Source organism: Contarinia nasturtii, unplaced genomic scaffold, assembly GCF_009176525.2.
Source record: "Contarinia nasturtii isolate CC-2019 unplaced genomic scaffold, AAFC_CNas_1.1 Cnas_scaffold_1037, whole genome shotgun sequence".
Classification (NCBI taxonomy): domain Eukaryota; kingdom Metazoa; phylum Arthropoda; class Insecta; order Diptera; family Cecidomyiidae; genus Contarinia; species Contarinia nasturtii.
Window position 1 is genome coordinate 1,245,927 of NW_022198383.1, and position 24,030 is coordinate 1,269,956.

A 24,030-nucleotide genomic window follows, 5' to 3' on the forward strand; every position below is an offset into this window, starting at 1 on the left:
ATGGCGGTACTATGCGTTATAGAGAGTGTAACGGACCATTTACTGACGTTGCAAATGCATCTTTTTACACTTTCGATCGCGACCATGGTCTAAAACAATCAAAACAAAACGTTTTCATTTCAAACGGTCTGACGTGGGTAGGCGATAAATTTTACTACATCGACTCATGTACACACGATATCAAGGAATACGATTATAATAGCGTGAATGGTGAATTATGTAAGTTTGAATTCAACTAGTATTTGTTGGAATTTGTTTAAACAATTTTTACATTTGGTTTGTCAGCAAATGAGCGTATCATATTCACGCTTAGAGAGAACGGAAAAGTACCAGAGTATATATTTGATGGTATGACTAGCGATGTTGACGGAAATTTATTTATAGCCACCTATGATGGTTACAAAGTAATGAAAATCAATCCAAAGTATGTAAAATGAGTAAATTTTAAATTGATAAATAAACATATTTTGTTACTAACTACTTTTTTTCTCTCACAGAAGTGGCGAGCTGTTGGCTGAATATAAACTTCCTGCTGGTCAGATAACCTCGGTTGCTTTTGGAGGACCGAATTTGGACATTCTCTTTGTTACCTCCGCCAGCAAGGGCTCTCCACCAGCAGAAGCCGGCCATTTATTCAAAATTACTGGCCTTGAAACTAAGGGCAAGGCCGGAAATAAAATCAAATTATAATTGATATTTCATCATTTTTGGATTTTATACGTCCTGATAAAATAGATACGCTTTGAATAACAAAAAATAAAATGAAAGATAACGCTCTGCTTTATTTATGGTGTATTTTATGAGAACAGAAAAATCATCACTTTATTATCTATGTTTATCTTTTATGAAAACTTAGCATCGTGATTCGCACATTACACTTTAAATAAGGAGTCAGGAAACAATGAAACTACTTAGTGTTCGTTTTGTCATTGAGAAGATTACATCATGATTTACCTACATCATACCATTTTCCTTTTAATTATTTGTGCTTTCAGCGTGAGTATAACTGTTCATAGAATTGAATAAAATAATATCTTATACATTTTCAGTTTGGAGTTGAAATAGAGCAATTGCCTTCTCCTCGAAGTTTGTGTGGAGAAGGGCCACATTGGGATCAAGCAACTCAAAGTTTGTATTATATTGACATCGAAGGACCCGAAGCAACTATTCTGCGTTACGATTATGGCGAGAATAAAACATATGGGGCAACAGTAGAAAATGTTCCATTGATGACATTTGTTTTACCGATTGAAAATAGCATCGATGAATTTTTGGTTGGTGGACAGCATACTGCTTCAGTTATTAGCTGGGATGGCAAATCCTCCAAGGGTGAATTTGTTCGGAACGCTTTTGAAGTTGAAACAGACAAGTACTACGATACTAATCGATTTAATGATGCCAAATGTGATGCAGCTGGAAGATTTTACGGTGGAACACAGCGTAAGGGAAGTTGTGGAGGTCCGTTCACTGACGTTGCAAATGCGTCTTTTTACACTTTCGATCATGAAAATGGTGTAAAACAATTAAAACAAAACGTTTTGATTTCAAACGGTCTGACGTGGGTAGGCGATAAATTTTACTACATCGACTCATGTACACACGATATCAAGGAATACGATTATAATAGCGTGAATGGTGAATTATGTAAGTTTGAATTCAACTAGTATTTGTTGGAATTTGTTTAAACAATTTTTACATTTGGTTTATCAGCAAATGAGCGTATCATATTCACGCTTAGAGAGAACGGAAAAGTACCAGAGTATATATTTGATGGTATGACTAGCGATGTTGACGGAAATTTATTTATAGCCACCTATGATGATTACAAAGTAATGAAAATCAATCCAAAGTAAGTAATATAGAAAAATATATCTGATGTTTATTAGTGATGTATAATGGTTATTAATACATTTTTTTCTACAGAAGTGGCGAGCTGTTGGCTGAATATAAACTTCCTACTGGTCAAGTTACCTCGGTTGCTTTTGGAGGACCGAATTTGGACATCCTTTTTGTGACAACGGCATCGAGACGGACTCAACAGCCCGAAGCTGGTCATTTGTACAAAATCACTGGCCTCGAAACTAGAGGCACGTCTGGAGTTAAAGTCAAACTATAAGAATTTTTTTATTGGTGTCTACAAAGACAAATACTTCCAAAATCCTCTTTCATTGTCAGTTTCTTGCATTATATAATCCACGAATCGAAAATGATAATTTTTATAACTCAAGTCAAGATTAAACTGTTTTGTAATAAAATAATAATAATATCTCCTTTTTATGGCTTTAATATGAAAGAACAAAGACACATTTAATGCTGAGTAAAAGATTAAGTGAAGAAAAAGCCACAAAAATATCAAATATAAATTTATTATCATTTTTTTCCGGCAATTAAAGAAAAAAACATTATAATTTTTTCAAATCCATTTTTGACATTTTCTATAATTACAAAATTATATTCTCGGCTTCTATCAAAATACGAATGAGTTCGTCATGCCCTAAGAAGATTACCAATTCAAATTTCAAATATTTAATAATGAAATCAAAAAGGATTACCTTGATTAAGTGCATCAATAAGTGGCGTTCTTGCCTCTGTGTTATTTCTCACCCTCAGATCTGCTCCAAGTTCAATCAGTATTTTTGCTTGATTCGGTTTACCTAATTGAAAACAAATTGCATATAGAGCACACAACATTTGCTGTATTTGTTTGAGATTCCAATTTACCAAGCCAAGCTGCGTAATGCAACGGGGTGCTTCCATACGGGTCGTCTCTGGAATTTAAATCAGCGCCACAATGAAACAATAGTTCAAAAACACCAATATCACTATCTAAAGCAGAAAAGACACAAATAGGGTTATTTGCTTACAAAAACTTTTATATGAAAAAAAAACTACTATTAATAACTGCTGCGTGAAGTGGAGTGCTATCTCCATTAGCTTTTGCATTTGGATCGGCCCCATTTTCAAGAAGTAACCGAACAATATTTAAATCACCTAAAAAGATAAAGAAAACCCAATTAAATGTATAAATGATTGGATATCATCAAAAATGTTAAGCTAACTAGTAAGATGAAGCGCGGTTCTATTGCTGCCATCCTTCTGATTTACATCTGCTGCACTATCAATTAATCTTTTCACCTCATCATAGTTTCCTACGTAAATAATGGCTTAAGAATCATTTGTTTTATGTTCTGTTTTGGCAAATTATGTCAATTACCCGTTTTGGCAGCGAAATGCAAACTATCGTGATCTTCTATTAAATCAGTGGTCATTATATGGGATTTGACTTGTTCATTAAAAATAACAAATTTGAGTGATTTCTCTGGTGACCTGAACGTTATTTATATCCTATTGCTCACAAACAAATCATGCATGATGCATGTATATAGATTTTTTTTTTTCTCAATATCATGTTTTTTTTGCATTTACTCATCATACGACAGATTACAGAAATGAAGATGGATTTCTACCGAAAAAAATGCTCATAGAATGTATGACATAGATGTAGAAATTCTGCCGAAATAATAAAATTGTTTTTTTTTTCTTTATTATCAACAATTTGTTTTGGCAAAAGTGCTTATCTTCAAGCACACATTATACTTAATATTAAATGACAAATTTGTTGGTTTTACGCTCAAACAAATTATTGAGTTTTGTGTTTATAACACAGTGAGTATGGTTGGTGTCAATGTTTTCTACATGAGATATTCGTGCGTATTTATAATGATGAGAAATGATCGTGATCTGCTCACGATCAATGTTTGAGTGATTCGTACAACACTTTATAGCAAACCAAGCTGTCACTTCTCCAAGTTCACAATGTTATGCCTCATCTGAATATTTGATTTTTAATATATTATTACGTAATTATTTAAATTATATTTGCAACAGAAATCGAATTAATTTTTGCCAAAGATAAAATTAACAAAAAAATAAAAATCATTTTTTTTCAACGAATATTCCAATATCGAATCGGTTTGAATGCAATGAACGTTTATGCATTTGGTGTTTGAATAAATTGACCACTAGATGGCGTCGTTCATCTAGAGTGTTGTGGATGTGTGCTATAATTGAACAAAGAAACGCAAAACAACAACGTTGACGTACATCTGTCTCTTTTTGTCCGAGCTTAGTATACAGTGGTACTTATCGCCATTTTTGTAATTGAACACGTCTTGAAAATTTCCACCGTTCGTCTACTTAGTTGTGCTCTGTTTTCATAACGCATTGAAAGTGTGTCGCATTTTGAAATAAATCAAACAACGATTTTTGGTTGAAGAAAAAGTTGCAATTTTCAAGTGTGGAAAAAATTGCCAAAAATTTTATTTATTTTTGTAAATGAATAAATCAGCTCATTTAAGAGGTATGGGTTTGAAAAAAAATAATTTTTTATTATTAAAATTATTTTTGTGTGGAAAAATAAATTTATTGAAAAAGTGAAAAAGCACACATAGCAAGATAAGTGGCATTGTGGTGAATGCCATGTTCTAAAATGGTGTGCGTTGTTCCCCGCCCGCCATTCGAAAATACGAGGCACTGCGATTGATATGTGTACATGGAATATGGAAGATTTATACATGCGAACCGCATCGTAACAGCATCGTGAATAAACAACGAAATGTCTAAAACTCCTTATTTATGGTGTCGGCATTAACGAACATTTTTACTGGAAACGAGGGATTCTCATATATTCTACTCATAATTGAATACAGAATATTGCTCTGTCACATATTTCAAATGCCGCAAATGCTTAACATGCTAATTTTTTTTCCAATGCTTTTGATATAAACAATTTCTTTTTTATTTTGATTTTAAAAGTGGTTGTTTTATTGCAATTTATTTAAAAAAAAAAAAACAAGTTTTCATGAATTCAAAAGACAATTTTGACTTAGGTTCTTTTTCCATTCTTCGTTCTTTTTTCTTTTTGTGTTTTTTTGTGTGTTTTTATCTATTTTAATATGCGTTATTTTGTGGGTGCTGATAAATAAAACGACGACTGAATCAAACATAAAATATTGATCTGAACACATAGATTTTACACAACCATGGACGGAAAGAAGAAAAAATTGTGTTCAAGACACAATAAAATGCATTTCAACAACACCTGCCTTTCAAACACCCGACGAATTAGTATTACCGCGAAGGTCGATCGCGTCATCATCTTCAGCGGTCACCGTTACACAGCCAATGACCAGTACATCAATAGCTTCAAAATTGAAACATCGTACCGAAAAAAAGCAACGTCGATTACCACTCATTCATGTAAAATTGGCTCAAGAAAACGCTCCAAGTGAACACAGTGATTCGGACAGCTCATGCTATGATAGCTTAAATGAGATGGAAACAGGTTCGTACACGTTAATGATATTGCAATCTGTTTATTAACATTTCAAAATGAAAAAACAAATCGATCAACAAACATCAGTGAATCAATACGACATTCAGTCGGAGTTTTTGCATATAAGTTGTTATTGAAATAAGTATTAACTCATGCTAATTATCGTATCATGTCTTGTGTATTTGCAATTCTGCATATTGTCTCATAAATAAAAAACAATAAACGATAGTAAACGTTGGCTCAACATTCACCGAAAATAACGAAACATGTTTGAACGTGCAAGAAGTGACGGCAAGCGATATTCGTCTTCCTATTAATAGACGAACTCGCGAGTTGAATGAAAAAAAAACACCGAATCTAATTCTTACTTATTGGTTGCTTTCTTTTTATCCAAAAGATTTTTGTCGAGACGAGAGCGACTACAGCGATGGTTATGTAACCGATGGATTTGCAACGATGGATGTGTTCGAGTATGAGGTCGATGACAGCTCCGAAAGCGAGGATTTCTACTCACACGGTTCTTCCAGCGGAACAGATGTAGGCAACGCATGACTTATTTGTTGAATGCTGAACTTTTATTATTCATTATAAAATAAATTACAAAAAAATAAAAACAAAACTTTAGGACATGGTTGAGGTCGTGGCGCGTGCATTGTTTGACTCAAGTAGTAGCAGCGATTCTGATATCGAAATATTGGCCCAAGATGCAGACACAGAAGAATCAGATGCACCAACCGATCCAGAACTTGGACGAGCTGACTATTGGGAATGCATCAAGTGCAAAAACAAGAAAAATAATCCAATGTATCGGTTCTGCGAAAAATGCTATCAGGTAAACAACCACACATCTCATCTGAATCATTTTTCGCAATCACAAGTCATCTTAAATGCAGTTCGATTTTCTTACAAATTAACCAATTTCGAGAGTAAAGAATTAATAAAAATATTATCATTTTTTTTGTTGTTCGTTGCACGTCGGCACAATTTGTACCGGCCAGTTTTAATTTTTATCAAAGTAAATTTGACTAACTCCCTATAAATAATGTTCAAACTCAAATCTCTTATTCCCATAAATAATTCTCCCAATCCTTTTGTTAAGAAGTTATGTGAAATTATCTGTGACCAGTCGCACACAATGTGTCATTGATTTTGTGTATTATTATTTTTTTTTTATTCGAAAACACGATTGTACATGCAAGCGATCATACACGCGTTTTGAATTAATCCAAAAGTGCTTCATTCGACGTTCGCATTCAGTTCATTCAATTTTGTACATGTGACCAACCCAAGCCGCTTCTTTAGCGCGTAAATGTTTTTTCCTCTGAATCGATACAATGAGCTCACAAAGGAGCATATTGAAAGTCCGAAACGATGTTCAAAGTATCTGCAGTTTTTCCAAAAATGCAGGAAATTTGTCTATATGAAAACATGTTCGTACATGTTTTGTAAATAGACAAAGCCTACTTTACAAATTACAACAACAAAATATACAGACTTGAACTGTACTGTATGGGCGCGCACACACAGACACGTGTGTGTCAGCATATGTTCACTCGTCTGAACTGGATGTGTGTATGGGTGAGCATGACGTCACCAATAGAATGTCGACACTATGTTGTCTTCTCTTGCATTCCAATCTTCTTCTGTTTACAGTTCTACCGAGCTAGCGTCATTCGTTGCCTTTTGATATTTGTTGATGTGTTTTTTGTTCGTTCTGAATTCCTTCTTTCTTCTTTCTTCTCTCATTCTCCGTATTATTAAACTGAATAACATTAGCATCAACGGGCGATTTTTTTTTTTTTTTTGAACTGACAATACTTCTTTCGGTTTTGCCCGATGTTTTAGAAACTTTGCACCGGCTATGTGAATTTTTTGAAAAGCTGGAGAAAGTTTTGAAAAGCATAAATCTCAAGTTTTTTCCTGGTTTGAAGTTTTCAATCAGATTGAAGTGCAGAAACTTCACATCACACTTGCCTTAATGTGGTATGTGTGTTATCGTTATCATAAACTATATATGATCTGTGTGATGTGAAGTTTCTTCAAATCAATTTATCGAAAACTTTAATACTTGACATGAGAAATAGAAACACTTTTGAGATGCTTTTCAAAAACTGTATGAAACTTTCTTCAGCTTTTCGAAAAATTTTGCGGTGCCGGTACAAAATTCTAAAGTTCCAAATGCATCGGGCAAAGCAAATAATGCGTGTTTAGTAAAGAATAATAACCTTCACACTATCATGAATTATTATCCTGTTCAATGTTTCGTTTAGTTCTAGTGCGATTAGGTCATTATCATTTTTTTATTATGCAATATTTTTTTGGCATGACAAGAGAACTTTTCTTGTGATTTTTTTAATTTCATAAAATTTAACACATCAAATAATAACATTTTTTTTTCATCAGATTCGGAAAAACTATTTCCCGCCACGTCCGAAGAAACGCCAACGAAAACGTGCTAGTCTTGCAAACCGTGATGGCAGTAAACTCTTTAGCTCACCATCCACATCATCCTGCATATCACCGAACGATGAAAATCAGCACCAAGAAGATGGCCGGATTAGTCGAAATAGCAGCGATGGCAGCGACGAAATGGGTAATGAGTACATGCAAAAATCAAAACAAACGCGCAAACAACGTCGACGAACGACGTCACAACCGCAAAATCATAGCGCTGGCGAAAGCAGTTGCTGTTCAAGTCAAGAGCTATCGCCTGATGAACAACAATCAACATTACCTTCAAACTATATGGCTTGTGCATCAAGTAGCCAGGAAACATATTGTTCGGATCTCGAACACATTGTCAATGTTAATAAGCAATCTAATTCAAATTTATTTGAACATAATTATCCTAACAGCCAGGAAAGCGTATACCCTAATTCTGAGCCGAGCATCTCGAATGTTTCTGGGCTCGACAATGTTTTTGATAGCAATCGTGCGTTGAGCAAACTTGATAGTTTAGCGTCAACAGTGTCGAGCTTCTCAGTAGGGTCATCGCAATCCTCCACCGAATGTGATTCCAACCGAACTCAAAATGCCGTTGTGCCCGAACTGAAATCATGCGACAGTTTCAATGGATCGATCAGCGAAAAGGCATCAACAGCGATGGATGTTGCAATTGTTGGCGCCAACAAAAAGAAGTCAAAGAAGCGAAAATTGGACTTTACCGATGAAATCAGCGACTGTGACATTGATGACGACGATTTAATGGCGAAAAAGTTTCGAACAATGGATGAAACTGATTCAACAAATGGTATGTGCATGATTTTTCGATTATTCTCCGATTACTTATCGATTATTTTAAATTTTATTCTTTCCTTTTGTGATTCTCCCCTTAGGTATGTGCATGATATGTTTATCGGAACCAAAAAATGGTGCTTTTGTTCACAATCGTTTTTTACACGTATGCTGTTGTTATCGGTGTACCGTTAAGGTATGGAATAAACGGAAACGATGTCCAATCTGTAATTCACAGGTCAAAACTGTTTTGAAAATGTTTGTACATTGATTTGTACAAAAACAATTAGGTTTTGCACACATTTTTTAATTTCAATTTTTCCATGCGAACACATAACATCGAAATGAGCACATAATGCCATATCAAATATGACATTTTCCAGCATAGAACAAAAACAGTTTTTTTATTCGACGAAAAGCATCAAATGCTATCCAATATAAGCACCCTTTCAAAATCTGACACCACATGAACAAAATTTTGTTGAGCAAGATTTGCATCGATTTAAGTAGGAATTTTTTTTTCAATTTAACATCAAAGTCCGGTTCCATTGTTCAATAAATTGAAAACAATTTTTGGAGCGAATAGGCCGAATCAAAATTTAATTTTAGGAAACTCTTATAAAATGTACAAATGATAAAAAGTCAAATAGCAAGTAAAACTTTAAGGTTAGGCACACTCGAATCTGTAAATTAAATTAGTGTTTAAAATTTCAATTATGTGCACTATAAAATTATGATAATTTGAAATTGATCAAATTTTCTCTTGAAATTAAATCATAAAACGTTCATTTTTCGAACGGGAAACGTAGAAAAGAAGCGAAGAAAATATAATGAAGAAGAAAAAAACATTTTTCCACTGAAAACATTTTTTTTTATAAAATGTGAACATTTAAATTCCGACAAAACTAATGAACAACGTTTTCATTGTTTTGGAAGAAGAGATACCGATTTCAAACAGAACATTGAACCGTTTATACAAAACTAATCACAATTACTTCTTCTAACAAAATTATTCATTATCAATATTTTGCCTTTGTTATTATAGTAATTTCAATGAGCTAACCGTATAGAAAAAAATACATTTATTAAATACCAAATGAATTTAAATGGAAATCGGTGGCGCGAAAGAAAGATCCTCAAAAATACGTATAAAGAATTAAATCCTTTAAACTAGATTATTACACCCCTTCGTACTCGCTGAGCATGTTTAGGGTATTTCAAAATATTCAGGAATTAAAATAATAAATAATAATTAATATTTTATCATTTTCTGATCTGATCTAATTTTGATTCTATCTGAGATTTTCTTCCGATGCCATAAATATCTGGCAAAAATGCTCAAACAAATATCTGGTTGATTTATTCTAGAATAAATTTCTGTTTACGTATTATTTGGGGATATTTTGTCACTCAACCGATCCACTTGTTATACGCCAACTAAACATCCAATAATCGAAATTTAACACCCCGAAATATACCAATAATGCTCCCTTTCCCATTTATGCTTTAATACAAAAATACTTTTATTTTCTTTAAAAATTAAAAAAAAAATGATTTACATCATGAAGTAACCGAATTAAAGTCTGGTAGAAATGCGTCGGATATCTATACTTTTTACATCAAATTATTGTTTTAACACAAAGTTTCAAGCAATTGTTTTGAAAACTACGAAAATGGCAAAAATTGTATGTAATGTCAAAATTTGGTAGAATAACAATTGAAATTCGGTAGAATAAAAACATCATATCAGTTTTTGTCGCAGATCAAACCGCCTGAATTGCAATGAAACGAAAATAATGCACATTTACGTTCCGTTTGTCTCGTTTCACCGCAACAGCTTTTGTTTTGCTTTGATCTACAATGAAATTGATATTACGTTTAATCCTAGAGTGAATTCAATTGTGAAATTTTGTGTTAAAACCATACAAAAAAAACGAAATATTCAATTCGAACCGCATCTGCAAGAACTATGAAGAAATTATTATTATTTGTGGGCGAAATGGTTAATTGAACAACTGCACACGTATATGCAGACGAGCTACTGTTTGGGGGAGGGAATTATGCAATGATCACGGACTTGGGGCATCAAGGTCTAATAAGGTGAAATTCTACATATATATTTTTTTTCATTCAAATGCAAAATTGATATCCGAAACATTTTTGACAAGAACAACAATTTAAAATCTCTTTGATGTATTTCTTTTATAAAACCCACATTATTTCGACTAACTTATACATAAAAAAAAAATAATTTAAACTGGAATATTGTTCAAGCATAGTTTTAATTTTTATCCATTGTGAAGCATTATAACGTCTTTTTGAAAAGATGTCAAATTTAAAAAAAAAGAGAAAATATTTGAGATGAAGATGCCCAAAAAAAGCCACACAAAAACAACCTGGAAAAAAGATGACAACCCGAAAAATAAAAATACACTTAAAAGATGGCCAAGAAAAAAAATTACAAAACATTCACATCCCCAAAAAAAGAAGTCAATCATCAAAACAAAAACATCAACTTAAAATGAAGCCACATGTGAAAACAAAAGAATGAAATGGAAAAAAAATTCAATCCATATTTTCATCACCCAATAAAATTTTAACCAATTTCTTTTCTTTTCAGCAATCACAAAAAAAAAATTATGTGTTTTATTTTGCATGCTGTTGTGGAATTGTTCATCAATCGTGCCATCCGCCCCCTTTTTCCTTTTTCTATGCCCAAATTTCGTTCACATCTTCAACGAATGCATACTGTTTTGAAAAGCATATGTTTAATTTGTTGAATTTTGAAGTTGTGTTAAATTACAACGATATCACCACAAGGCCAAAAATTCCAAATTTAAAAAAAAGAAACATAAATAACATTATATCACGAGTTTAAAAACAAAAAAGAAGAAGATAAAATGCGATAAAAATATATATACGATATTGGAAACACTTGTGAAAACCAAAAGTCGCGCGTTGACGATGTGAACGAATCTATTACTTCATTTATCCGTTTAAATCTGTGATACAAACCAAAGAAACTACCCATAAACCGCTATAGTTGGTCTAAATGTGATAGCAAATACCTGAACCAATCATTTCTACATATACAATCAAATAAGTCTTTTCGTCTGTCTTTTCCTCTTCTTCGATTGTAATCATTCTACCTTTTAGTAGTAGCTTTCTACCTTTGTATTTGTGTTATACCAATTTCGTTGTTTGTATTTCCAAAATTGAACATAAATGTGAATCGTATGGAAGAAGAAAAAAAATTCCATCCGTGAGTCATGTCGCTTGTATGTTCGTAAAAAAAACAACACTTCATGCATAATGAGCAGCGTATGCGGCTACTGTTTCAAACAACTACATAGAAAAAAACATATTCGTAGCGGCGAATGTCGACAACGACGACACCGACAACAAATATTCAAGAGGGCTATGAATCGGCTTTATCTGCATTTACACACAGTGCACATCATCGAAAGCAGCGTTATATTGTTTGTTGAATTTGTTTCGGGAAGACGTGAACATTCTGTGAACCTTTGTTCATTTTATCCAGTTGAATTCGATTCGCTGATCAGTTAAGACGCATCGTCATCATTCGCTCTGCAATTTTAAATTTTTATTCAGTTTATTTTAACAAACTAAGTGGTTTGAACGCTATATTCATTTGTTTTGAGCAAATTTGAAACTTAATTTTCGAAATAGGTGAGTAGCATTTCGTTATGTATTCAAAGTAACGCCTGGACAATTTACGACTAGTTGATACAAAAAGGAAATAAAACGTTTAAATTGCGCTGAATGTATCTTAATTTCAAAATAATTACCGTCTTCCTACGATTCCCGGCACAAAAGACATCGCCTGAAAATCAACCAAACAGACCAAAAATGAATTTGCCAAAAATATTGTGGCAAAAAAGACGAACTTTTTCTCGAACTGAAAATATTTTGGAGGTGAAAATTGATGTTATTCATATATTTCATTGGAGTCGCTTTATTAGCTCCGATAACGTCGCAATAAACATTAATTTCGGCAAATACAATTTTTTTTCTCTCGTTCCGTTCGCAAAATGCAATGCGCAAAAATGGCAAACCATACACTGGAGCACAATGGCTTGTGTGTGTATATATTTCGTGCAATGAAATCCGGTTTTTTGTGTATGGGCGGTGACGCTGATCGTTATAATTCGTTTATGTATTATTCTTGTATGAATTCGTCTCAGTCTTCTTTCGCCTCGGTGGTTTTTATTGTTGACGAAGTGAAAATGACAACAACAAATTCAATTAATATCTTTTGCTTCGACAAGAAACAAACAACAACATTCGGAATCGAAGCATTGCATTCTAGTCATTACGTTCGTCATCAATTTTCGTTCAATTCCAAAGTGTACGCGCGCTTGTATGCCATGTCCATTTCGTACATACCTTTTTTTTTTCATCGAAATAAATTCATGCATCGAAGATAGTAACCCCTTCTTCTCTCGTCCAAACTCATGTATACAGATGCGATGTCCGCTTATATTCGTTGTACATAACGAATACAATATACATGTATAATGTGAAATTGCATACATGGTCAACCGGCAAAATAGTAATAACCTTCTGTATTTGGTATCGTGGCAATATTTTTTTTCCGTTTGCAATTTCTATCGTAAGAATTGAAACAAATTATCGACATCGTCGTGAAGCTAATTGATTACATGCAAAATTGCTCACTTTCACAATTTATACATCAAACAATGCGGCTGCATGATGAAAAACGACAACTTTCCTTACATGTCCACGGCATCGAGACAAAAAGATAGACAGCCATCAGATTGTTAGCGACATATGATGAATCATTTGTAACATCTGCGAATGGAATACCATTTTCTATTGAAAAAAATATCAAAAAAGAAAAGGTTTGCGTGACCCGTGCGGTTTTCGATCATCAATTTTCATAACCGAAAAATTGAACACACACACGAATGTGCCATTTGGAGTGCACTTTGTCTATGAGTCACAATTTGAAGAGAAAAAAATATATGTTTCAAAACGTAACAAAATCAGTCCGCACATCTTTTATCGAGGCAACAACTGTCTTGAATTTCATTTGTAGTTCTCATTTTTTTCGGCTCTGCTCTCTCTCTCTCTCTCTCTCTCTCTCTCTCTCTCTCTCTTTCTCTTTCTCTTTCTCTTTTCACAATATTTATTCATTTTGTTTTTGCGTTTTTTTCTTTATGCTTTACAAGCAACACCACCACACGCATACACCGAGTGCGTTGAATTCTCTTCAGCAAACGTTCATGTAGAATGCTCAAATATGTTTTTAAGTATTGTATCAAGCGCTTCTATTTCTTATATTTTTTTTATCATGTACGAATGAATCATATACATATTTTTTTTCTTTCGTTCGTTTATTGCGTACTGTTTATTTGTTCATTATCCGCTTTGTTTCTTAACAGCGACGGTCTTTTTTTTCATTATTTCTATTTGCATACTTTACGTGACAGTTCTTTGTTTTCTCTCTCTCTCGATGTGTTTGTTTTATTTTGCAAAAAATTTATTTTTCGATGAAAGCAAAAACTATGCGCTATTATTCAACATTTCAGTCGACATTGTTGAGGTATAAAAAAGCATAACCTACGCGTACTGTCAATAAAAATCGAAAGAGTTTTTCTTCAATACGCACAATTAACGAGACCCCATAAATTTGAATGAAACAACGTCTTTTTTATGATCATTCTTGCGTGCATATTTTCATCTCAAGGCAGTTCATGCATACACATTTTTTTTATACATATTCAAATTGGCAAATGTCATTCCCAATGTTTTCCTTTTGAATGTCGTTATCCATCACGATTTAATAAAAAAACACTGTGCAAATAAATCATTTGGGTGTGTGTGAGAGCCCACAGTATCGAGTCATCTCAAAAAACATATGCATATGATCTTCAATCGATTCATTCTGAATGCAAATCATGACTTTGTGCATTTTGAGGAATAAAACTCGCACGACAGACTGCACAACATCAGCAAAAAAATCAAGCGCTTCATATGTTTAATTAAAACGAATAACACATATATAAATAAAGGCGAACTGTCACAAATTAGCATTAAGTTGATTGTCTACATCTTTTTTCCATTTGAACGTGTGCACAACATATGTGCACCCTGCATCATGTCGGGTGCGAAATAAATATGCATCACAAGCGCCACATATAAAATTACTGGCCATTTATGGTATGTGCTTGTGCTCACTTCAAATTTTTCGCTATGCCTCTTGACTCGGTTTCACATTTTTATTTAAGGAATAAAAAGCATAGCGATTCTATTTTTCCATATAAAAACATTCGACTCAAATGTTGTTGGAGACGAGTTTTTTTTTATTTGAATGTTGATTTATTTGGCACGAATTACACATCAACGTTAAGTACGTTCTGTGGATTTTAGACACGCTAAATGTGATTAGCCACCGTAATTCCGATAAGGTAAAATCTGTAACGGATTTTAAAATAATGCGCATTTTTGGTTATAAAAACTATACGACATATACGATATTGTGCGTTCAACTGTATACTTGTTTATTTGTTTGTTGCTTTAAATCGTTGGAATAGCATGAGTCATTTGAATTGAATTGATAAAAGTGAGCAGTGAGCTGTTGTTTATTTGATCATCCAATAAAAATTAAAAAAAACACGTTAGACTTCACAGATTTCATTAGGTTTTTACCTCTGGCGCTTCGGTTTTTAAAGTACCATGTTTTAATTGGCTGTTGCTATTGTATTACACAAAAACCATTAAACAGATGGTTCCCAACAAGGCATCGAACTTTTCGTTCTAAACGGTCGACTTTATCATAATTCTTTAAAGATTAAGTATCGATTTCATTGTTTCGAGTGAAACAAAAAACTCGTTTTATTCACCAAGAAAATGCAGTCGGTGAAACCAAACCGGAAAAGAAGTTGGCAAGAAATATCTCGACGAAATCATTGAGAAGTCAAAATAATCAACCAAATGAGAGCACATTCAGATTAGATTGCTTGATGAACACGTTGAAATTCACAGAATAACAATTTTTTTAAACGTGTTAAATGAGAGTTAAGAAAATGGCAACAAAAAGCAAACCAAGAAGCTGAGTCTGTAGAGCGAAGATACGACCGAGTTTGTAATTAGTTTGAAAAAGAAAATATGTATATTAAATTCATTGCTGCTCAAACACTGTTAATTATGTCGAACTAGTTGAGAACCAATTTTCTAGCTTTTTCTCCGGTTTTCTTTAATTTTTTGTTTTGTTTTACATATTTCTATGTGAATACGGTAAATCCAATTATATATTTTATTTGTGATATATTCTAATTAATGGTTTTATGCCTTCGGGTCTGGCATTGCACCGATAGCATTCAATTTGTCGAATACGAAAAAAGTCGTACAGTCTTCAAGTTACGCGACATTGAATTTAGATTTTCTCGGAAATTGTTTATGGTTACACAAAGTGCGGCTTCATTTTCCTTGTCATTCAAGTGCTCTGGTTAAAAGACAGTTTAATGAGCTCACTCAAAGTGAAACGAAACATATGACAGAAAACATTCCATTAATCGCCATCGGAAAAAAAGTATTCATATAAAAACAAAAAACTGCATTGTTGCTGGTAGACACACATCTTTCAATTTGACACTGTTTATGAATTGGTTGATGTGCTGGCACCCATCCATATTTTCAGATTTTGAGTGTCGAGACTTTTACGTCTCTCTCTCTCTCTCTCTCTCTCTCTCTCTCTCGCTCTCTCTCTTTTATTTACCACATAACTATTATGTTGAACTATGTAATCAGCTGTGTGCAACAGACTATGCAACCGATTTTTTTGGTGCTCATTGTATGGAAATTGATTGTTATATGTTATGTGCTAGTGCTTGTGTCTCTAGCGATCCCTTCATGGAATAAATTTGAGTAAATTTTGTTTCATTGCCAAGTGTGCATTCACTTTCTTTTTGGACGATCTTGACTTCAATTGAATATGCGCAACGCTCAACTTATATCGATTTTGATTCTCAGACATTGCCACCCCACCGCGGTTACATGCATCGAAATACATATATGACACGCTATATTTTCTATCGTCGTTGCACATGAATCATTGATGAAAATCTCTTTGGGGAATTCATATGATGCCATTGAATAGCAAAATCGCATTGATAGACTATTTTGATAGATATGGTTTGTGTCGTGTATTGCTTTTTATGATGTGGATACCATTTTCGGAACTCAAGCGTGTTTCATATGAAAATGAGACGCTGACTCATTGTCCACTATTCTCGAACATATTCAAATTTATGCGAATTAAACTGACTCAATTGAATATATTATCGATATTGTTTCTCTCTTTCTCAATTGTTTATCAATTTATATATAAATAGACAAAAAAATCTAGTCATCTTTTCAAGAAATGTTGTCAGCAAAATATTTTGTATTATTCCATAGATATTTCCAGCAAATTGTTGGCCAATCTCAGAAAAAACTATTCATTGTAAATAAAAACGATGGTAATAAAATTTCGTATATTCCGGCATTTCAGTTCCACGCATTCCTTTTTTAATGAATAAAATCCCAGCATTTTGTGTCCCAACATAAAGAAAACGTGTGATATTTTCTACCAAGAGGGATTATTTATGTACAGTTCAGCCATTAATGACAAAATCAAATGCTAAATATTTTTACAACTGCAATAAATATGATTAGGCGTGGTAGTGGAGTTAATTTAAATTTGAGAAAATATAAACCTAATAAATCGAAGGAAGCTATGGAATGTATGAATTCGGTATGATTCTATATATGTGAAGAAAGAGCAAAGTTTATTTATTTATGTTTAAAAAAAATGTGCCGTTGTGCGAACGATGTTTGAATTTTGACCCAAAATGTCAATTGGAAATTTGAAATGTGTGTATGAGTAAAAAATCGAATTCATCAACATTTTACAAGTGGCAATTAACTGAAATGGGATTTTTTTTGTGTATGTCGTACATTCTCAACAAATTGCATTGCTTCAACAGAATTCACTTGAAATTTATGGAACATAAAAATTATTTACGCTTTTTAAATGGGATTATGCATTTTTGTTCATTTTGTTATGTCAACAATTTCTTGATTTGAATTCTTATCGTAATGTCAGCTAGAGGAAGTCACGTTTCCATTTATTGTTTATGATTATACAAGTGTTGTTATTACGAATGTTCGTGATCACACATCAAATCAAATTAGAAAAGTAAAAATTACGCTTTTATTTTATTTTAACGACGATTGGTTGTAGTTGATTAAAAACCATTTTTTTGCTATTTTATCATTTACAGAAAGATGTCGGCTCCAAAATTAGAAGACTTACCAAAAGTAGCAGTTGATCTGAAAACTCAATTGGAGGAGTTCAGTACTGATAAGCTAAAGGATACAGTTACCAACGAAAAGATCGTTCTTCCAACAGCAGAAGGTGAGACCATGTCATTTTGTAATTGATAACACATACATATACTCATTTTTTTCGATACATTTATAGATGTGGCCACTGAAAAGTCACAGCAAGACTTGATTCATGGCATCGAAGGTTTCGACGCTTCGAAGTTAAAGCATGCACAAACTCAAGAGAAAAACCCATTACCGGATAAAGATGGTAAGCCTTGGAACTGTCAAAAATACATGTATTATCAATGAAAGTTATTTCATTTCTCCTCTTTTTTTCTCTCCCTGAATAGCAATCGAGCAAGAGAAGGAAAAATTGAATTTCATCAATGGAATCGAGAATTTCGACTCCAAGAAATTGAAGCATACTGAAACCTTGGAGAAGAATCCATTGCCAACCAAAGAGGTCATCGAAGAAGAGAAGCAAGCATAAGCATTTGGCTTAAATGATCAATCCATGGTCCATTTCATAATAATTTTACATTACTTATTGCAAGACATCATGATTTCATATGAAATATTTTAATTATTAATCGAAAATTCCGCCCGGTGCATACAATAGACTTTGTTTCCAATATTTTGTGATGAAAACTAAAAAAAAAACACTCAAATATCAGGTTGAAAAGCAACACACAGTGTATGTGATAAGTTTTGTTTTTAAACATCTCTCAGTCGATCCATCAAAGTAACTTTCAAGCAATTTTCTTAATTTCATGCAAGGATTTGAACAAAAACGAATAATTTTTTTTATTGATTACGTAATGAAAGATAAAATCTGAAATGTATTAAAATAAGAACAAATCAACGCTCAGATGTAATACAGAAGCAAAGTGATGTCACACATTTCCATTCAACATTTATGATGAAAGATTTTTTTTTTCAATTCTTGTCCGACATTTACGATTCATTTTCAATACGATAACATTGGGGAAGTGATTCATGACTACGCCAATTTATCGGTCAGACAAAAGTGTTTCACTCTCTTTTTGTTTCTGTTCAATGCATTCAATTATTCTAGAGAAGAGCGATAAATCAAGATAAGAAGCAATTTAACAATTTTAACATTTATATTTATACAGTGTATTCAGAATAAAATGGAACCATTTTAAAAATGCCAAATCTAATATACGAATCAATTTTATAATTTTATACAAATAAAATCGGCTTTTTTGGAAACGAAGTCAATCGCATTTTAGTTTCATCGATTGGATCATTCATTGCAGGATTATGTATTGTTGCTCTTCTTGTATGAGGCATACGATTGAAGTATATACAAGTATGAAGGTAAGATTCGGATCCTTTTGATTCCATATTCAGGTTATCGGTAACATTTGTTTAGGCAACAGTATTTTTAATATTCGTATTGGAGTGAACTTGATTGGTGAATCAAGAGAGAATGTTGTCATGAAGATTAAGGAGTCGTGTATTTTAAAATAGTATTCAGTTATAATTGGCACAATATTCTATTGATTCGTAATAGCAACTGATGAATATTTCTGTTTGACTTGTACACTCACTTGTTTTGTAAACTTCTTACTTCTAATTTTGCAACTTTGAAAGATGTATTATTTTCTACGAACAAAACAACAAAAATATTAATAGATCGAAAACAGACTCAGTTACAAGCTAAGCAAATAATTAAACACTATACCATGTGGAATTATCAAAAAAAAAAAAAAATTAAATTGAAAAAAAACATTAAGGAATATTTGGCTCGATTAGAAATTAAGCAAGATCTTAAAGGTAAGCAAATTATAAGGAATTTGTGCAGTAAGTTTACTGTTTGCTTTCAAATATAGATATTTTTGAAAAATTACGGTATAAAAGAAGTACGTATATCTGGTACTCTATCAATACAAGATAGATATTTTGAACGTTGAGGCTTGATTAATCTATCGCAAATTTTCCGATATTTGTAAAAATGTTACGATTCAGCTCACTCCTTTTGTGCTTGACTGTGTTCAACGTAGTCAAAGGTTTTAATGAAACGGTAGTTACAACCACAGGTCCGATAAGGCAAGGTACTGAATACGGTTTGGTATAATAAACCGTATTATTCTTACAGAGGCATCCCATTTGCTAAACCTCCAATTGGTGAACTTCGGTTTAAGGTATGAACTTCAATTCCATATGAAATTAGTTCAATAACACACTATAAGGCCCTTGAAAGTTCGTAAATTAAATGTAAATGTAGTTTTATAGGCAGCTTTTTAGCCATTTGATAAATAAAAATTAACCTATAATAAATGTTCAGCAAAATATTCAAATTCTTTCTATCGAAATTATCAAAAATATTGTTTACCAATATTCATTACATTTCTTAAAAGTTCCAACAAATTTTTAGTACATCCTTCCATGGTTACCATTTATTTTAATCATAAAATCAATTTCGCAGGCACCAGAACCGATAGAAAAATGGACAGAACCATTTAAAGCATATGAATATGGAATTTGGTGCTCCCAACCCGCGAAAGCGGATAAAGAAACAAGCGAAGATTGCCTGACACTGAATGTGTTTGTGCCAATTCTTAAGCAAAAAGAAAAATTGCCAGTATTGTTCCTGATTCCAGGCGGAAATTTTGCCACTGGATCTGGTAGCGATTTCATGTATGGGGCGGATTTTATGATCGATCATCAAGTTATTTTGGTTACAACAAATTATCGAATGAATATATTTGGTTTCATGTCTTTGGGAACACCAGAATACTCCGGAAATATGGGAATTAAAGATCAACAGCTTGCCATGAAATGGACCTATGAAAATATTGAGGCATTTGGTGGCGATAAAAAAACGAATTACTTTGGGCGGCCTTAGCTCGGGTAGGTCTTTAAATAATACTTGTTTTATTTACATTTTTTTTATATTTCGTTAAAAAGTTGAAAATATCGATTCATAATACCAGTTGATATTTTGAGTATTTCGGGAATATAAAAAATATTCCACGGAATTTTAAAAACAGATAGATTACACACTTTGTTTTTATATTCAAGGCTCAGCCAGCGTTGGTTTGCATCTGCTCAATAAAGAATCGTCAAAATATTTCAACCAAATACTCGTCATAAGTGGAGCACCGAACAGGTATCATACCTATCAGAAGGGCGACCATAAATGTCTGATTACGCAGTTTTACAATAAATTTTCTAAAGGTCAACCCAGTGATAAGGATCTGATCAACTTTATGAAAAATGCAAATGCCAGCGAAATTCTTAAGTTCTTTAGTGAACATTATACACGGAAACGTACACCTTGGAATTGGATTGTCGAAAGTAAGAAAGAGAAACATTTCTTTAAAATTAAAAAGTACACGTATAAATGAAGCCAACTCATTAATATTGTATGGGAGCGAAAGAGAAATGGATAAGAAAAATCTAATTTCTTTTGCTTTCGCGAAGCTCTAATGTTTTTAGTCTCTTTTATTCTCAAACAAGACTATGGCGAAAGATCAAAATCTTCAGATCTTGCCATATTCAGTGGTAAAAGATCAGGGCAAAAAATCGTAAAAGATCATTCCAATGAAACTATATTGGAAAATGTTCAACTGAATTTTTTTTATTGATTTATAGAAAAAAACGCAATACGACCAATTATTATAGATGAATCAATGGCTGCATTCGAGAAAACAAAGAAAATAGACAAACCTGCATACTATACAGTCACAAGCTATGTAAGTTTTCATTGTTTTATCACCACATAAGCTATTTCGTAAAAATTGGCATTTTTGAAAAGTTATTTGCTAAAATTTTCTATCAAAAACAACCATAAATAGCATTTAATTCGACTGTAGCTGCAAACTGTAAATCATTTTTCTTACTTGGAATTGTTGAAAACTAAGATCAATGGATGTTATTTATAGGTTTTTTTTCGATTTTTATTTCTTGCTCATGTGAAATCGAAATTAAGTTTGGCGATCACGAGTAATTTACCAGACATTTATTTCGATATTTCAGGAACAATTATCCCGATTCAATATCGCTGGAACAGACTATACAGAACCCAATGCTGTTCGTCAATATATCAACGATTTCAATGTTGATTTACCAATTTTCGGATATCGATCCGTACTTGATAGAAAAGTAAGTGCTTTAAAGTTTTTCTAAGGCATTGTCACATTACGGGAACATCTTAAATATTTCAATATAAAAAGAAAACGACGATAATATTTAGAAATAAAATATTCTATTTCTAGCCTGACTACCTCAAACCTGTACTTAAAGAATTCAAAGATGCTTATATCAAAATCAACGATTCCACTACCGAGCAAGATCTATTAGTGCAACGTACGATCTTGGACTCAGATATCTACTACACATATTGTATTGAAAAATGGATTGAGCGACACGTCGCTATTTCAACTAAAGACACCTTTTACCATCGGTTAGTTTTCACGGAAATATTTTTAAAATCGAAGAGAAATGAAACGCCATAAAACTTTTTTTTTATAGATTTTCAGTGCATACGGTAAATAATCGACATCCAGAGTTTTCGTATGATTTTCCAATTGCGGGCCATGCCGACGATATGCCGTATGCATTCAGAGGCACCTTGTTTTATAACCCAAAAACTGTATGGGAAAAGAAGGATTCTGATAAGGACCATGCATTAGCTTTTAAAATAATGAATGTGATGCAAAAACTATTCACTAACTTCATAAAACATGGGTAGCGCAATTATGATTTAATTTTGATGTGGAACAATATTTGATGGTCGTTTTGCAAATTACAGAAAACCTGTACATAATGGTGATCCAATGCCGGAATCTAGGGGGCAGACACCTATGAATCCAGTGTGAATTATTTGATTTCTATGAAATCTTTAATTCTTGCGATTTCGGTGATTTCTCGATTCCAAACCTCAATATTGGACATAAAATACACTTATATACAAAGCTAATTTCACTGTGGTAGTGTGCGCCTATAGTAGAAGTCGTACACATAGTGTGTGTGAGGTACAATATACACAACATTTGACAGAAATCAAAGAAATCACAAAAATTGAATTCTGCGATTTCTGTGATTTTAATGATTTTAATGATTTTTGTGATTTCTGTGAGTTTTGATTCCACGTGTCTACCCCCTAGGCCGGAATTCAAACCAATTAAACGATCAAGCAAAGCAGATCAATTTGATTTTGTTGATGTGACAAATTCCGGTTTATTTCCACGCAAATCAGTGACTGAAGGTAGAACGAAGTTTTTGGATCAAATAATCAAAAAAGTGAAGGAATTGGTTAAAGAGCATGGGGATGAACCTAAGAAAACACAAATCGAACAGCTGTGCGATGTACTGAAGGCTAAAGCTAATCAGGCAACAAGCTCGAGAAAATAGAACCACAGATCCACGAATCGATCACTGATTAGATCGATTCTCCTTCTATTCGACATCATATACAGGATTTACCCATAAATTAAATATTCATTCAATATTCTTAAAAGGTATGTCTTTTCGAACGGCATTCATCCAAATGTACTTGACATTGCTCAACTTCTTATAATTTAATAAAAAAAAACATAATAGAAAAATGTGTTCAATTCTCTTTTTTTATTGTTTTCAATGCAGCATTCTTGATTTTTCACACAAAACGCGATATGACTAACATTTCTAAAGAACCCATAAAACTCGTCTCGTTCGTTTTATTTCATCGTTCCTTCCAAAAATAAAAAATAAAAAAACAAAATTATGTTTAACATTCATATTCGTTTCATTTAAAATCATTAAAAATTGAGAGAGTGTACGGATCATGGCTCCAAACGAGATACAATACAAGTTTGCGTTGCTGCTGACGGAATCAATGAAGCTGTCAACGCAAAAGAGTGCCTACTTGAAAAAAGATCTCGTATACACAACGACAAACATTTCAATCCTTTGCGTCCAAAATACAGTACTTTTTTTGTGACGCTAACCGAGAAAAATACACCATTGTCGTCAATCGATTCGTATAAATGCGCATGCAAAATCGAATGTAGTAGTGCGTGCAGTGATTTTCTCACACCGACAATATCGCAGAGGCTTTTGAGACGATATAGTTCAATACAAGCGCATTATCGGCATAC

The 24,030-nt window shown here is 32.9% G+C and overlaps 7 protein-coding genes across 7 annotated transcripts in view; 6 read left to right on the top strand and 1 right to left on the bottom strand.

Annotated features, from left to right (window-relative positions):
• Window positions 1-750, top strand: part of LOC116344308 (regucalcin-like) — a 1,489-nt gene extending 739 nt beyond the window's left edge. Inside the window, exons 3-5 of the mRNA XM_031772786.1 lie at window positions 1-219; window positions 286-424; window positions 498-750. Coding sequence (XP_031628646.1) covers window positions 1-219; window positions 286-424; window positions 498-690 — 551 coding nt within the window. The 3' untranslated portion in view covers window positions 691-750. The remainder of the gene's footprint in view (window positions 220-285; window positions 425-497) is intronic.
• A 110-nt stretch (window positions 751-860) lies between these two features.
• On the top strand, window positions 861-2,271 carry LOC116344307 (regucalcin-like). The gene is made up of 4 exons (XM_031772785.1): window positions 861-996; window positions 1,050-1,644; window positions 1,711-1,849; window positions 1,924-2,271. The coding sequence occupies exons 1-4, from the start codon at window positions 946-948 to the stop codon at window positions 2,114-2,116; spliced, it is 978 nt and encodes a 325-aa protein (XP_031628645.1). The 5' UTR covers window positions 861-945; the 3' UTR covers window positions 2,117-2,271.
• Window positions 2,272-2,377: 106 nt separating this feature from the next.
• On the bottom strand, window positions 2,378-3,661 carry LOC116344309 (putative ankyrin repeat protein RF_0381). Its single transcript, XM_031772787.1, has 6 exons — window positions 3,215-3,661; window positions 3,060-3,149; window positions 2,893-2,991; window positions 2,722-2,826; window positions 2,553-2,654; window positions 2,378-2,494 (listed from the first exon to the last, which is right to left on the bottom strand). The coding sequence occupies exons 1-6, from the start codon at window positions 3,267-3,269 to the stop codon at window positions 2,442-2,444; spliced, it is 504 nt and encodes a 167-aa protein (XP_031628647.1). The 5' UTR covers window positions 3,270-3,661; the 3' UTR covers window positions 2,378-2,441.
• Window positions 3,662-4,162: 501 nt separating this feature from the next.
• Window positions 4,163-10,528, top strand: LOC116343977 (E3 ubiquitin-protein ligase Mdm2-like). Its single transcript, XM_031772323.1, has 6 exons — window positions 4,163-4,360; window positions 5,030-5,344; window positions 5,733-5,872; window positions 5,961-6,167; window positions 7,739-8,585; window positions 8,671-10,528. Exons 1-6 carry the CDS (start codon window positions 4,336-4,338, stop codon window positions 8,838-8,840), a joined length of 1,704 nt encoding a protein of 567 aa, XP_031628183.1. The 5' UTR covers window positions 4,163-4,335; the 3' UTR covers window positions 8,841-10,528.
• Window positions 10,529-12,053: 1,525 nt separating this feature from the next.
• On the top strand, window positions 12,054-19,104 carry LOC116344198 (thymosin beta). The gene is made up of 4 exons (XM_031772633.1): window positions 12,054-12,259; window positions 17,878-18,011; window positions 18,078-18,191; window positions 18,274-19,104. The coding sequence occupies exons 2-4, from the start codon at window positions 17,882-17,884 to the stop codon at window positions 18,411-18,413; spliced, it is 384 nt and encodes a 127-aa protein (XP_031628493.1). The 5' UTR covers window positions 12,054-12,259; window positions 17,878-17,881; the 3' UTR covers window positions 18,414-19,104.
• Window positions 19,105-19,258: 154 nt separating this feature from the next.
• Window positions 19,259-20,756, top strand: LOC116343655 (para-nitrobenzyl esterase-like; the record flags this gene model as incomplete). Its single annotated transcript, XM_031771858.1, has 4 exons — window positions 19,259-19,264; window positions 19,684-19,723; window positions 19,997-20,091; window positions 20,376-20,756. Coding segments are annotated over exons 1-4 (522 nt in total), but the record flags the coding sequence as incomplete, so codon positions are not given.
• Window position 20,757: 1 nt separating this feature from the next.
• On the top strand, window positions 20,758-23,373 carry LOC116344281. The gene is made up of 7 exons (XM_031772752.1): window positions 20,758-20,800; window positions 20,972-21,247; window positions 21,545-21,645; window positions 21,929-22,054; window positions 22,168-22,355; window positions 22,424-22,639; window positions 22,704-23,373. Exons 2-7 carry the CDS (start codon window positions 21,160-21,162, stop codon window positions 22,768-22,770), a joined length of 786 nt encoding a protein of 261 aa, XP_031628612.1. The 5' UTR covers window positions 20,758-20,800; window positions 20,972-21,159; the 3' UTR covers window positions 22,771-23,373.
• The last annotated feature ends 657 nt before the right edge of the window (window positions 23,374-24,030 follow it).